The 12563-nt window shown below is 39.3% G+C and overlaps 1 protein-coding gene across 6 annotated transcripts in view; it reads left to right on the forward strand.

Moving 5' to 3' along the window:
• AHCYL2 (adenosylhomocysteinase like 2) overlaps window positions 1–12563 on the forward strand; it is a 272274-nt gene that overhangs the window by 152137 nt on the left and 107574 nt on the right. For 2 of the 6 annotated variants that reach the window (XM_053716368.1, XM_053716369.1), the window contains exons 1-2: window positions 430–678; window positions 11110–11221. In XM_053716368.1, the coding sequence (XP_053572343.1) occupies window positions 622–678; window positions 11110–11221 (169 nt within the window). In that variant the 5' untranslated portion in view covers window positions 430–621. Of the gene's footprint in view, window positions 1–429; window positions 679–11109; window positions 11222–12563 lie in introns of those variants that run through there. The other 4 variants (XM_053716364.1, XM_053716366.1, XM_053716365.1 and 1 more) reach the window with 2 other exon arrangements.

Below are 12563 nucleotides of genomic sequence, written 5' to 3' on the forward strand. Positions count from 1 at the left end.
TGAGGCTTTGGGGGTGTCATGGGTGGGAATTGTAGCCAGACCATCTATAACCACCTGTGATTTGCCCAATGTAAACAGTGTCCAGTAATGCATTTTTAAAGCACTCATTCATTGTAAATGTGCACATTGTATGCGTCACCCAGCTCCCGGACATTGTCACCTCTGGCATAGAAGCGAAGCAATTAGCAGGTTTACTCGCTCTCTGTTTGATTATGATAACCATCGGATAAATTCTCAAGGAGACCTGCACGAGAAGGGGGAGGGGGTGTGATGCACACTGTATTCACCTTGATTCATATTAATGACATGTGTGGCCTGAATGAGTCATTGTTTGGTTGTGTTGACAAGACAAAGGGCAGATAGCACCGCTGCTGTAAGGGGAATGGCAGGCCTGGTATTTAATGTGAGGAGGGGCCACGCAGGGGATGGTATTTGGAGCGCACTCCTGTGGGAGCTTTAGTTGCCTGAGCCCCTGACTAGGGAATTGTGTGCTTGGCTGGGTAGCGAGGAGGAGACGCACAAGCACATGCTATTTGACTGACTGGCTGCTCCGAGCACTACAAAACTTTTCTCTACAACAAAACTCTACTTGTATTCGGCTGTAATTTTCCCAGCGGAGACATGGAGAGGAGCACAAGCACTCAGGATACCACGGCCTTCAATATGCCGGACTGGATGGTAAGAAGAGATCCTGTGTGCTTGTGGCACTGGGGAGAATGAGTTGTGATGGATATAGTTACTGTTCATAGTATAAATAGGTGCTGGGACCAGGGGGGCTGCGTATTTCCGTCTTCTGGCGGCCAAGGGGATAATACACCTGTAAAGCGAGTTATACTATCAGGATGAATGTTGTCTCTTGCACAGCTGCTCAGCGCAGAACGTAATTTATCTAACCGCATGCATCACATTTCTAGTGTATAAATGGTGTTTGCCCTGGGAGTAGTTGTATGATCTATTTGCTGTGCTATTTCTACATATTTATTTCCTATTAAGCTCTCCTTTGTAAAAAGGTAAAAAAAATCCTGAGAACCAGTGATTATCATTTCCAACAGCGCTACTTCCGATTTGTTTCTCTATTTTACAAATCTGTGTGGTCATCGGCTTAATATCTCTGCTTTATCGTTTATTTGTATAGCGCCGCAAAATTCTGTACGGAGATAGAGTATACAATGATGAGCATTTGTGATTATTATTTTGTTTTTAAATAAACAGAACCTTTAGAATCTACACAACATGAGTATGCTTTTACATATGTACATTATACGCTCATAAGCATATTTAAAGGGACAGATAATTCCAAAATGGTTATTGTTTAAAAAGGTAGATACCTTTTATTATCCCTTTGCACAGCCAACATGGTTACATTAATATACTTTTTACCTGTGATTAGCTTGTATCTGAGACTCTTGACAGCCCCCTGATCACATGGCTATTTATTATCCATTGACTTGCATTTTAGCCAAATAGTGCTGTGTTGTGCACAACCCACGGGCGTGAGCACAATCTTATCTTTATGGCCCACGTGAACTAGCAGTCGCTTGTTGTGAAAAGCAAATAAAAAAAAAAGCATGTGATGTCTTTAGTGGCTTAGAAACAGGCAGAAATTTAGAGGTTTAAATGTTATAAAGTATATTAATATAACAATGTTAGTTGTGCCAAGCTGGGGTATGGGAAGTAAATGCATTATCAATCTATTTAAACAATAACAATTTTGGTGTTGACTACCCCTTTAAGGTCCACAGTATATTTTGTAGGTGTCCTGGCAGTTGGGGTTTTACCCCCTGTATTACAAGGTCTCTTTCAGTCCTTTAGTAACAGAATTAAGTAGAGATGCCCCCCTCACTGCACCTGCTCGTATACATGTATGCGTGTACGCACTGTTATTGTGCATTGCGTGCGTGAGACAGTGTCGATACATAGCTGGTAACTGTATAATGGGCTTATAAAGTCGCTGTGGGGTTTTAATGACATCAACAATGAGCAAAGTTATAGCGGATTATAAATATCACAAGAGTTTAGAGGTCGCTGGAAGGGTCACATTGCATTTAACCATTCGGTAGCTTTGTGTTAGTGCACTACATGAGTCTTACACTTGTCTCTACTATACTTTTTAAGGACGCAGCAGACTTGCATGAGAGCCGACAAAGCAGCTACGTAACTTAGGAGCCAGGCATTCCCTTTTCTATAAAGATCTATTCATAATAATATGTAAATAGAAATAGAATAACATTCTAGGGACTGTGATTTATATACCCTGATTTATATCTGCCTCCTTTTTGTATTTGTAAGGCTGTAACATCTTTTATGAATGTGCCTCTCCTTGTTTGCTGTATATTTTTGTCTGCGCTGCATACGTAGGCTTAATACCTATATAATGACAACCCTGCACGCCAGCAAGTTTGCATAGCGCCTAATATAGATTATAGGTGTTTCCGCAGTGGTGGTGCCTTTTATGCAGAGTAGAATTATTTGAAATCTTTGTTGGTTTCAGACACCTGCTAAGCTGTCATTGAGTTTCTCAAACAGAGGTGCGCGGATCTGAAGAGCCGTGGCACAAATTGTACAGCAGGGTTTTTTAAACCACGGGTTGGCAGCCATTACTGGGTCACACTCACTTGTATGTACAAGAAAGAATTGTCCAGCACTTGCTGAATCCAGGTGCACGCTACAGGGTACTGCATACACCACAAATGCAAACGCCAAAGAAGTAGCAGCACCGCTTGTTCAAATATTCCAAATGTTTATTGGGCTATCACATAAAGCTATCAGCACAACGTTTCAGTCCAACTGTATATTCAGAAATGTTCAGACCAAGGGTAAAAATAGGGTTGTGAATGAATGTGGTGTTATGGCTCTGGGGACCCTGCTGTACATAGGAGGAGTACTGGCACAATGCTCCGTCATGGCTAATGTGTTCCTGCTCTCTATGGCAGCCGCAAGGTTAAAGGGAAAGTAAACCCCAAAGCTCTCTCGTGTGATTCAGATAAAACAAACTATTATTAAATTTACTTTATCCTTTACTGAATAAACATTGGCAGTTAGATTAGCTCATCTAGTCAGCCAATCACAAGAGACAAATGTGTGCAGGAACCAATCATCAGCAGCTCCCACTAGTGTAAGATATTTTTCTTTTTCAACAAAGGATAGTAAGAGAAGGAAGCACATTTAGAAGTGTCTTAAAATTTTATATTCTGAGTCATGCAAGTTTCATTTTGACTTTCCTATCCCTTTAATGTGAATACCAAATGTGTAATGCAGGGTGCATATGAAGATGCCAGCCATACTGATGTGAGTAAATAAAGATACCTTTCTTGTAACGTTCGTGGCTCCTAGGTGCGCAGTAGGAAGCTCCCATTGGTGCTTTTGCTCTGCTTTTAAAGGGTTTCCGGGTCTTCCTGTAAGCACCAAGTTACTGTATAAATGGTGCGCACTCCCATCCCATCAGTGCAAGCGCCATAACCCTATTGTGCGTTGTGTGCAGTAGATAGGTCACATGGTGACCATGACCTCTGTCAGAATGTAGTGGATGTTGTCTGATGCACGGCGCTATGGCGTCATGTTACATCAGTGTACCCGCCCATCACTGTGTGCGTCTGGTGTAAACTACTATTATTAATCTCATATGTCCACTATATGCCGAAGTCCAGTAATGGCAAACCTTGGCACCCCAGATGTTTTGGAACTACATTTCCCATTATGGACAGTACACTGTAAAATTTGTTTTTATATGAATGTATTTTCAATGACTTGTTATACCAGCTGCAGAGTATAAAATGTATAAGAGATTGCATTATCTGGTTTGTGTATATGAAGTAGCAGGTTTTGTGCTTTTAAACCACAGCCTATTACAATGGGTTGAGCTTCAGGTAATATCAGATCTCATTATGTTATCACTTTTATGTACACAGACTTGCTTCCTTATCTTATTTGTCTAGAAAACTAAAGCTCTCAATAGAGAGCACAATGGAAAATTATCTTTTTATTACTTAACTATCCTGCACCCCACTGAGAGTGTAATCTCTTCTGCTAGCTGTTTTTACTTAGACTATTCAATAGAATATACTCCAGTATAGAAACTTTCAGTATAGGTTGGGATACCACAGGCTAAATCAGCTATTTCAAATGCCGAAATAGGGGTAATGGAGCTACTTGTAAACAATTTAAAACACTCCAGCAGGTAAAATGAATCATTGGGAACAATTTAAAGGGGAGACATTTTTTGGTGAGCTGTCCCTTTAAACACTCTGCAGTCTAGTTGAGCATCATGGGAAATGTAGTTCTGATACATCTGGGCTGCCAAGGTCAGCCATCACTGCCATAGCCTGTAAGTATAAAGCAGGTCAGACCTGCGCGCACCTAACCCGCATCAGGCTGCTCCTATGGGAGTGCCCTCTGCCTGACCTTTATTGTGCTGCTCACTTGTCCGTGCCCCCCATGTGATGTAGCTTATCCACTCATGTAGTGCATGAATTTACGCTAAACAGACAAATCTGCATACGTTTTTGTCTTCTGGATCCTATAATGTATTCTACTCAAAGGGACACTATTTGTTATTTTACTTTAGATTTATCAGCCAAGTCTAAACATTTTCAAAACAAATTAAAGTCTTGTTTGCTGCTGCTGTTTTTTATCAGCGACTCGACCACCACTTGCCTTATTTTGAGTAGCCAATCTGGGCTTGAATCTGCAAAAAACAATGGTAGCCCCAGTCATTATGTTAGTACAAACCACATTGTTATGCAGTAAGGGAAAGATATGTAGCAATGTTAGACTTGAGAAGTCTCCAGTGTGCTTTTCCATCTCTGAGAATTAGAAAATGTACACGTTTAAGTGATAAATTACATAACAAATATGTAGTTTTACTATGCATAACTAATCTGTATAAAAATCTCACACGCTTACTGTTCCTTTGTCACAAATGCTGCCAGGACAATTCCTCGATGAATTACAGCTCTTTAAAGAGACATGAAACTTCTATTATCTAATTTGCTTCGTTCTCTTGTTAAAATGAATACCTAGATAGGGTCGGGAGTAGCAATGCACAATTGGAAGCTAGCTGCTGATTGGTGGCTGCACATATATTCCTCTTTTCATTGGCTCACTTGCCGTGTTCAGCTAGCTCCCAGTAGGGCATTGCTGCTCCTTATATAAAGGATACCAAGAGAATGAAGCACATTTCATAATAGAAGTAAATGGGAAAGTTTACATTTGTATGATCTGCTGTTTGTGTTTCATATATTTTACCCTGAGGTTAAATCATAAATAAGTCAGATGTCAACAGAACGAAATGCGTTAGCGTTTCACATCACATCATAGATCACTGTGTCCTGCAGCCGGGTGTCATTCCTTTTATATTTTCTGCTACCCAAAGCACACATTTAATTGCATAATTTAGCGTTAATATATTAAAGGGACAGTCTACTTGAAAATTGTTATTGTTTAAAAGATAGATAATCCCTTTATTACCCATTCCCCAGTTTTGCATAACCAATACAGTTATATTAATACAATTTTTACCTCTGTGATTACCTTGTATCTAAGCCTCTGCAGACTGCCCCCTTATCTCAGTTCTTTTGACAGACTTGCATTTTAGACAATCAATGCTGACTCATAAATAACTCCATGGGAGTGAGCACAATGTTATCTACATGGCACACATGAACTAGCGCTGTGAAAAACTGTCAAAATGCAGACTGTGTTCAAAGATTTAAAAAATCAGTTTGAGCCTATCAGGGTTTAGCTTTCAACTAAGAATACCAAGAGAACAAAGCAAATTTGATGATAAAAGTAAATAGGAAGGTTGTTTAAATCATGAAAGTTTTGACTAGACTGTCCCTTTAATAATTGAGCAATAAACATTAAAAAAATGAATATAAGATGTGTAGCTTGTTTTTGGCTAACATTTTAACCAGGTGGTCAACAAAATCAGCTGTGTGGTGCACAAGCCCCGGGAGAACATGGACATAGGTTCTCTGTGGAATGAATGTCCCCCTATAGCTAATACTAGTGTTTCTGTACGCGGTGATGGTTTTCCGGGCACACCTTTCACAACTAGCTTCCTTGTGTAATATGACCATCATTAGCACAGAATTAATAGTGTAATCAGAGTCCCCAAGGGTCTGGTAGGGATTGCCTGGGGGAGGGAGTTCTCTGATTCTAAGCGACAAGCTAATTACAGAGAGTGCTGCTAACATAAATAAGCCTGTTTAGGCCCAGTTAGTAGCACTGTTAACAGTTTAGAGGTCAGAACAATTTGTAATTAGCTATTAAAACAATCTAAGCAGCTGCAATGGGTCATTAATTTAGGGAGCTATGTTGTGTATGGTGGCCTGCTGGGCAGGCAAGATGGAACCGGTGCGGGCAGGCTCATGGGTATAAAGACCGGTCCTGGCAGCGGCTGAGTCCTGTCTGAAGATGTCAGATGGATGGTGGGGTCTCAATATGCTGAATAACAAGAAGAAATACAATGTCAATATGGAGTCTGAGCTGAAATCCCAGGTGAGGATAATGTCTGTATATGGAAGGAAACCTCTTGCCTTTGTGTTAATGGAAAGCAAATTAGAAGTAGAAATATATCGGGCTGGCTAGTTATGCAGCTCTGAGGATGTTTTAGAGCAGGTAGATGGAGAAATGATGTATCCCCTACTGAGATGCTGTTGCTTATATTGTGTCGGATTGGCAGGAATATCCATTAGCTGGAGAGTACCTCTAGGTAGCTGCATTTTACAATACCTGGCTAGGAATATCCATTAGCTGACGAGTACCCCTAGGTAGCTGCATTTTACAATACCTGGCTAGGAATATCCATTAGCTGACGAGTACCCCTAGGTAGCTGCATTTTACAATACCTGGCTAGGAATATCCATTAGCTGACGAGTATCCCTGGGTAGCTGCATTTTACAATACCTGGATAGGAATATCCATTAGCTGACGAGTACTCCTAGGTAGCTGCATTTTACAATACCTGGCTAGGAATATCCATTAGCTGACGAGTATCCCTGGGTAGCTGCATTTTACAATACCTGGATAGGAATATCCATTAGCTGGAGAGTACCCCTAGGTAGCTGCATTTTACAATACCTGGCTAGGAATATCCATTAGCTGACGAGTACTCCTAGGTAGCTGCATTTTACAATACCTGGCTAGGAATATCCATTAGCTGACTAGTACCCCTAGGTAGCTGCTTTTTACAATACCTGGCTAGGAATATCCATTAGCCGACAAGTACCCCTAGGTAGCTGCATTTTACAATACCTGGCTAGGAATATCCATTAGCTGACGAGTACTCCTAGGTAGCTGCATTTTACAATACCTGGCTAGGAATATCCATTAGCTGACGAGTACCCCTAGGTAGCTGCATTTTACAATATCTGGATAGGAATATCCATTAACTATAGAGTATCCCTGGGTAGCTGCTTTTTAAAATAGCTGTATAGTTCCTATGATTGTGCATCATTTTTCAGTTTACTGCTGCCTTTGGTAAACCAGGGGTTAATACATTTGCTCATTATGTGTATAATCCCTATACATACTGCTCACAGCACAGACAGGATTGTTTCCATTCTGAAGAATGTGTGATTTATGTTGCTTGTAAAACCCTAAAGCGACAGGTTTGCTTGTCTTGTAAATGCTACGACTGGCCATGACCCTATACAGTGGTGCAGTTTGGTAGCTACAAGATTTTACGGGCGTTGTGGCTGTTAAGAAACTATCAATGTTCTGTAGTAGACAAAGACCTTGTACAGCACCAGCACATAACAGTGCACAGCAGTAAGTGCAACCTCTAAGTAACACAAGGTAGACGACCTCTCTGAGCACCTGCCCAGCTCATCTTTTTGCCATTTCCTCCTGGTGCTGATGCAGTTTGTGTGTAGTTAGACGTTATTATTATTATCCGTTATTTGTAGAGTGCCAACAGATTCCGCAGCTCTAAAAACATGAGTCTGATGTGCAGGTGACAATTATGGGACACAAAGGGATAGCGGGTCCTGCCAGGAGTTTCACTGTCCTATGTGCTGGAACATGTTTGCTCGATCGTCCTAGTCCCCAAAGCAGCACAGGCTGCTGTAATGTTTGTTCCTGGGACTTTACCTGTGTCACAGGGATTCCATTTAGCCACAAATAGTTTTATAGAACTGATTAGTCTGATCTGATTTTTTTTTCGTATCTTTCTATCTATCTATCTATCTATCTATCTATCTATCTATCTATCTATCTATCTTTCTATCTATCTTTCTATCTTTCTATCTATCTATCTTTCTATCTATCTATCTATCTTTCTATCTTTCTATCTATCTTTCTTTCCTTCCTTAGGGTAGGTCATCTCAAGGTTAAACCCCTGCTGAATGTTCTTAGTAAGCCGTAGACTGGGTGCCAGTAATGTGCTGCAAGTGTGCACTGGTGCAGCTGGGTTTAGCGTATAGTAAGACACGTAGAGCCCATGTGCAAGTGATGCAGGACTGTACGTATTAACCAGGCAGCGCTGTTAACTTATATAGTGGCACAGCTATTGTTTATCTCTCTGTCACTGCTGTATGTGACGTTAGGGTATCATTACATAATTAATAACCCCCTGGCATCAGTGTAGTTTGTGGGATTGTCTTGTGGGTTGTGTGTGCGCGTCTTGTATAAAAGCCTAAAGTAAATATAAGTTCTAGTTTACAACAGATCTCCATGTACAATTGTGAGTTTGATAGCACCCAGTTGCACAACCCTTTTGTTAAGTGGCACATTAGGGGCGAACTAATGAGCCCCTGCACTGATCAAACAAGAACTGTCGCTTGTTTGTAGGGTAAAGTCTGCCACGTGTACCCCAGCCTGGGGAGCACAGTGAAAAAAAACTCAGGGTTAAACTGCAGGACAAGTGGGTAAAATAAAGAATATTTCACAGGGTTTTACGGTGCATTATAAAACTTTTTTATGAGGTATTACACGTTTATGATCCTGTTAAAATAAAACTTGCATTACCAGTAAAATGATTAATTATGAGTAATAAAAAAAAACTTGTTTTGTCCACTTATCCTGTAATTTAATTAACCAAGCAGAGTTTTTTGTAATCCCTACTTTTAAGTGCAGATTTCGCTTTAAAATACCTCTGAGAATTGTGCTAGTTTCACTCCCGCTTGGAGATGCTGGAGATCAGATTGCTATCGACTTTCTCATGCAGCAGTATTTACCCCCCACAGTAGGCTTATGGATTTATTAGCGTTGCTGCGTCTGAAAAGCAATATCCTTGTTTGTGACAGCAGCGAGTAACGTTTGTAGTTTAGTTGTGGCTTTTGCTGTAAAACAGAAATCGGCTATATATTCTTGCACAATAATGTGCAGCTTGTATTCTTCTAATGCACTGTGAGTGCAAAACTACAAATGTGTATATGTAAATATATAGAGTGTAAATCAGAAAATAAGTTGGTCCTGTCTGGTTACAATATCTTGTTTAATAAATTATACTTAGCGGAGCAGAATCTGCCCTGAACCACCCACTTCAAATCTCATATTTTTTTGTGAGTTAATGGTTTGAACTGTTCTCCAATTGCCGCTGGGTTTTGTTGTGGGTGGCTGGAACGTGGGGTATTAGAATGGATAGATTAAAAAGTAAGTTTCAGTGCGTCTGCATTTTAAGTGATAAATTAAATTCCCTATAAAATATTGCTTAGATTCCGGACCTTATTTTAAAACCTGCAAAGTTTGCCATCACTTTAAAGTTATTGTAAAGTTTAATGAATAAGTGCCCAGTATCTATAAAATACTTTTACAAACAGGGTCACTTTCATTCATTAAACTTTACAATTCTTTTTTTAAAATCCCTACCTGTGCTTTATGTAAAGCAGACCGTCGATCCTCCCCGCAGATCCTGCTTTCTTTAGCAGATTGATGACGAGTCCGTACCCACTTTGGCATCCAGCTTGTGAGGCAACGCAACGATTAAAGAAAGCCGGATTCGTCATCGATCTGCTAAATACAGCAGGAGCTGCGGGCGGAGGATTGCCGGTCTGCTTTCCATTAAGCAAATAGAAGTATTTTTAAAAAGAAGTGTTGTAAGTTTTTAATGAATTACAATCACTTTAAAGGAAGGCAAAAGGGGAGGGGTTTCTTGTGCTGAAAATGTGTGAGCACCAATGCATGTTCGTACTCTATATACATGTGTGGTTGTGATTTCTGATTGGTTGAAATAAAAAGTATGATTATTTGACAAAACAAAGCAGCATTTTTTTACAAACCATTTTGGGATAAGTCAATTGTAGCAAAATGTACATTTTATAATCTTTCTCATTTTATAGTAATGCTTTATTCAGAGGGTTTATACTTTGATTATGTTTCTATAATCCGGTACTTGCCTTTAGTTTTTCCAGGTGGGAACTATAAAATATGAATATGTTGAAATGTCAGAGAAAATACATCCCCATCAGAATACTGGCGTACTAAAAAATGATATACCTCTGACCAGTTACAGTGGCCAATTGGTTCCAGGTCTTTGTGGCATGTAAGGGGTTACATGGAAGAATCCACTTCTTAGCAATGCTGTAGCAACATCTTAAAGGGACAGTATACACAAATTTTCATATAACTGCATGTAATAGACACTACTTTAAAGAATAATATGCACAGGTACTGAAAAAACCCTGTATAAAAACTGTTTAAAAGGTTACTGAAACCCCCACTGCAAGAGGGAAATATCAGACACTCCCCCTTCCTCTGCATATGAAAAGACCCTTTACACAAACAGGAGCAAACTGGAGTAGGTATACGTTGGTATTCTACTAAACATTTGGGGCTTGGTTAGGAGTCTGAAAATCAGAGCAATGTTATTTTAAAATAAGCAAAACTATACATTTAAAAAAACAAGAACAAAAACAAACAAACTGCTTGGGCTATATAAATGGATCATCTACAAAACATTTATGCAAAGTAAAATCTAAAGTATAATGTCCCTTTAAACAATTGTGTTTTTATTTAAAAAATAAAACTTGTTATAAATTCTGGGGTAGGGAAAAAAAAAAAACACTGATCAGTCTCTCTTACTATTTTGTAGGGCCAGTGCTGCCTTGATCGGCCAAATATGAGAATGTTCTTCATTTCTCCGATTTCAGTCTGTTTATTTTCTCGCAGCAGATCCAGTTTGCCGACCAAAAGAGGGAATTTAACAAACGTCCAACCAAGATTGGCCGCCGATCGCTCTCTCGATCTATTTCCCAGTCTTCAACTGACAGCTATAGCTCTGGTGAGTAAAGAGTCTACTTTTTAGCCGGCTTGGCATTTCATACTGCGTGCTGTATGGCGATCGTGCCCCACCATATTTCGAACGGATAGATCCTGCACACCCGATCAGCTTAACGCTGCTTGTTAGATCCCCGCCAGGTTACAGTTTGTCCCTTTAATCCAATACTCTGCACTTATTTATGCCCTGCAAGATGTTCATTTAGCATAAAAAAGGGGTTTTTGGTTGATGGAACATGTCAGTTGAATCAAAGTAGGAATGAACATTAAGTTCTCGTATTTATTTATAATCTGTGTGTGAAATTAAAGGGGCAGTATACTATACAATTGTTTTTCCCTTTATGTGTCTCCAATTGCTTTTTTTACCAGCTGCATAGTATAAAATGTATGAGATTTGCTTTTTTAAAGGGACACTGAACACAATTTTTTTCTTTCGTGATTCAGATAGAGCATACAATTTTAAGCAACTTTCTAATTTACTCCTATTAATTTTTATTCGTTCTCTTGCTATCTTTATTTGAAAAATAAGACATCTAAGCTTTTTTTTTTTTTTTGGTTCAGAACTCTGGATAGCACTTTTATTGGTGGATGAATTTATCCACCAATCAGCAAGGACAACCCAGGTTGTTCAGCAAAAATGGGCCGACAAAAAAAACTTACATTCTTGCATTTCAAATAAAGATACCAAGAGAATAAAAAAGATTTCATAATGGGAGTAAATTAGAAAGTTGTTTAAAATGTCATGATCTATCTGAATCACAAAAGAAAAAAATTGGGTTCCGTGTCCCTTTAAGGCTTATTTGTGTATATGAATTAGTCGATTTTGTGTTTTGGAGACACAACCCAATAAAATGGGTTGAGCTTGTAGGTATAATCAGATCTCATTACTTTATCACATTGTGTACATATAACTGCTTCTTTATCTTCTATCTGCCCATAAACCAATCACCAATACTTGGAGAGAACAATAGAAAATTAACATTTTATTACCTTATGTCTTCTATAACCCACTGAGAGTGTAATTTCTTCTTCTGGCTGTGTTTACACAGCTTTTCCTTGAGGCCAAAAACTTTCAGGATGGGTGGGGATACCACAGGCTAAATAAACTATTTCAAATGCCAATATAAGGGTAATGGAAATACTAGTAAACAATTTAATACACTCCAGCAGGTAAACTGTGTTTGCATTGTTTTGCAGTCATGGGGCGTATCTCTTGAAATTCCTCTTTAAAGGGACACGAAAACCCACATTTTTATTTTAGAATTCAGGCAGAGCGTAACATTTTAAAAAGATTCTAACTTTGTTGTTCAGGTATTTTATTTTGAAGAGGTACCTAGGTAGGTAAC

Source organism: Bombina bombina, chromosome 6 (assembly GCF_027579735.1).
Source record: "Bombina bombina isolate aBomBom1 chromosome 6, aBomBom1.pri, whole genome shotgun sequence".
NCBI classification, from domain to species: domain Eukaryota; kingdom Metazoa; phylum Chordata; class Amphibia; order Anura; family Bombinatoridae; genus Bombina; species Bombina bombina.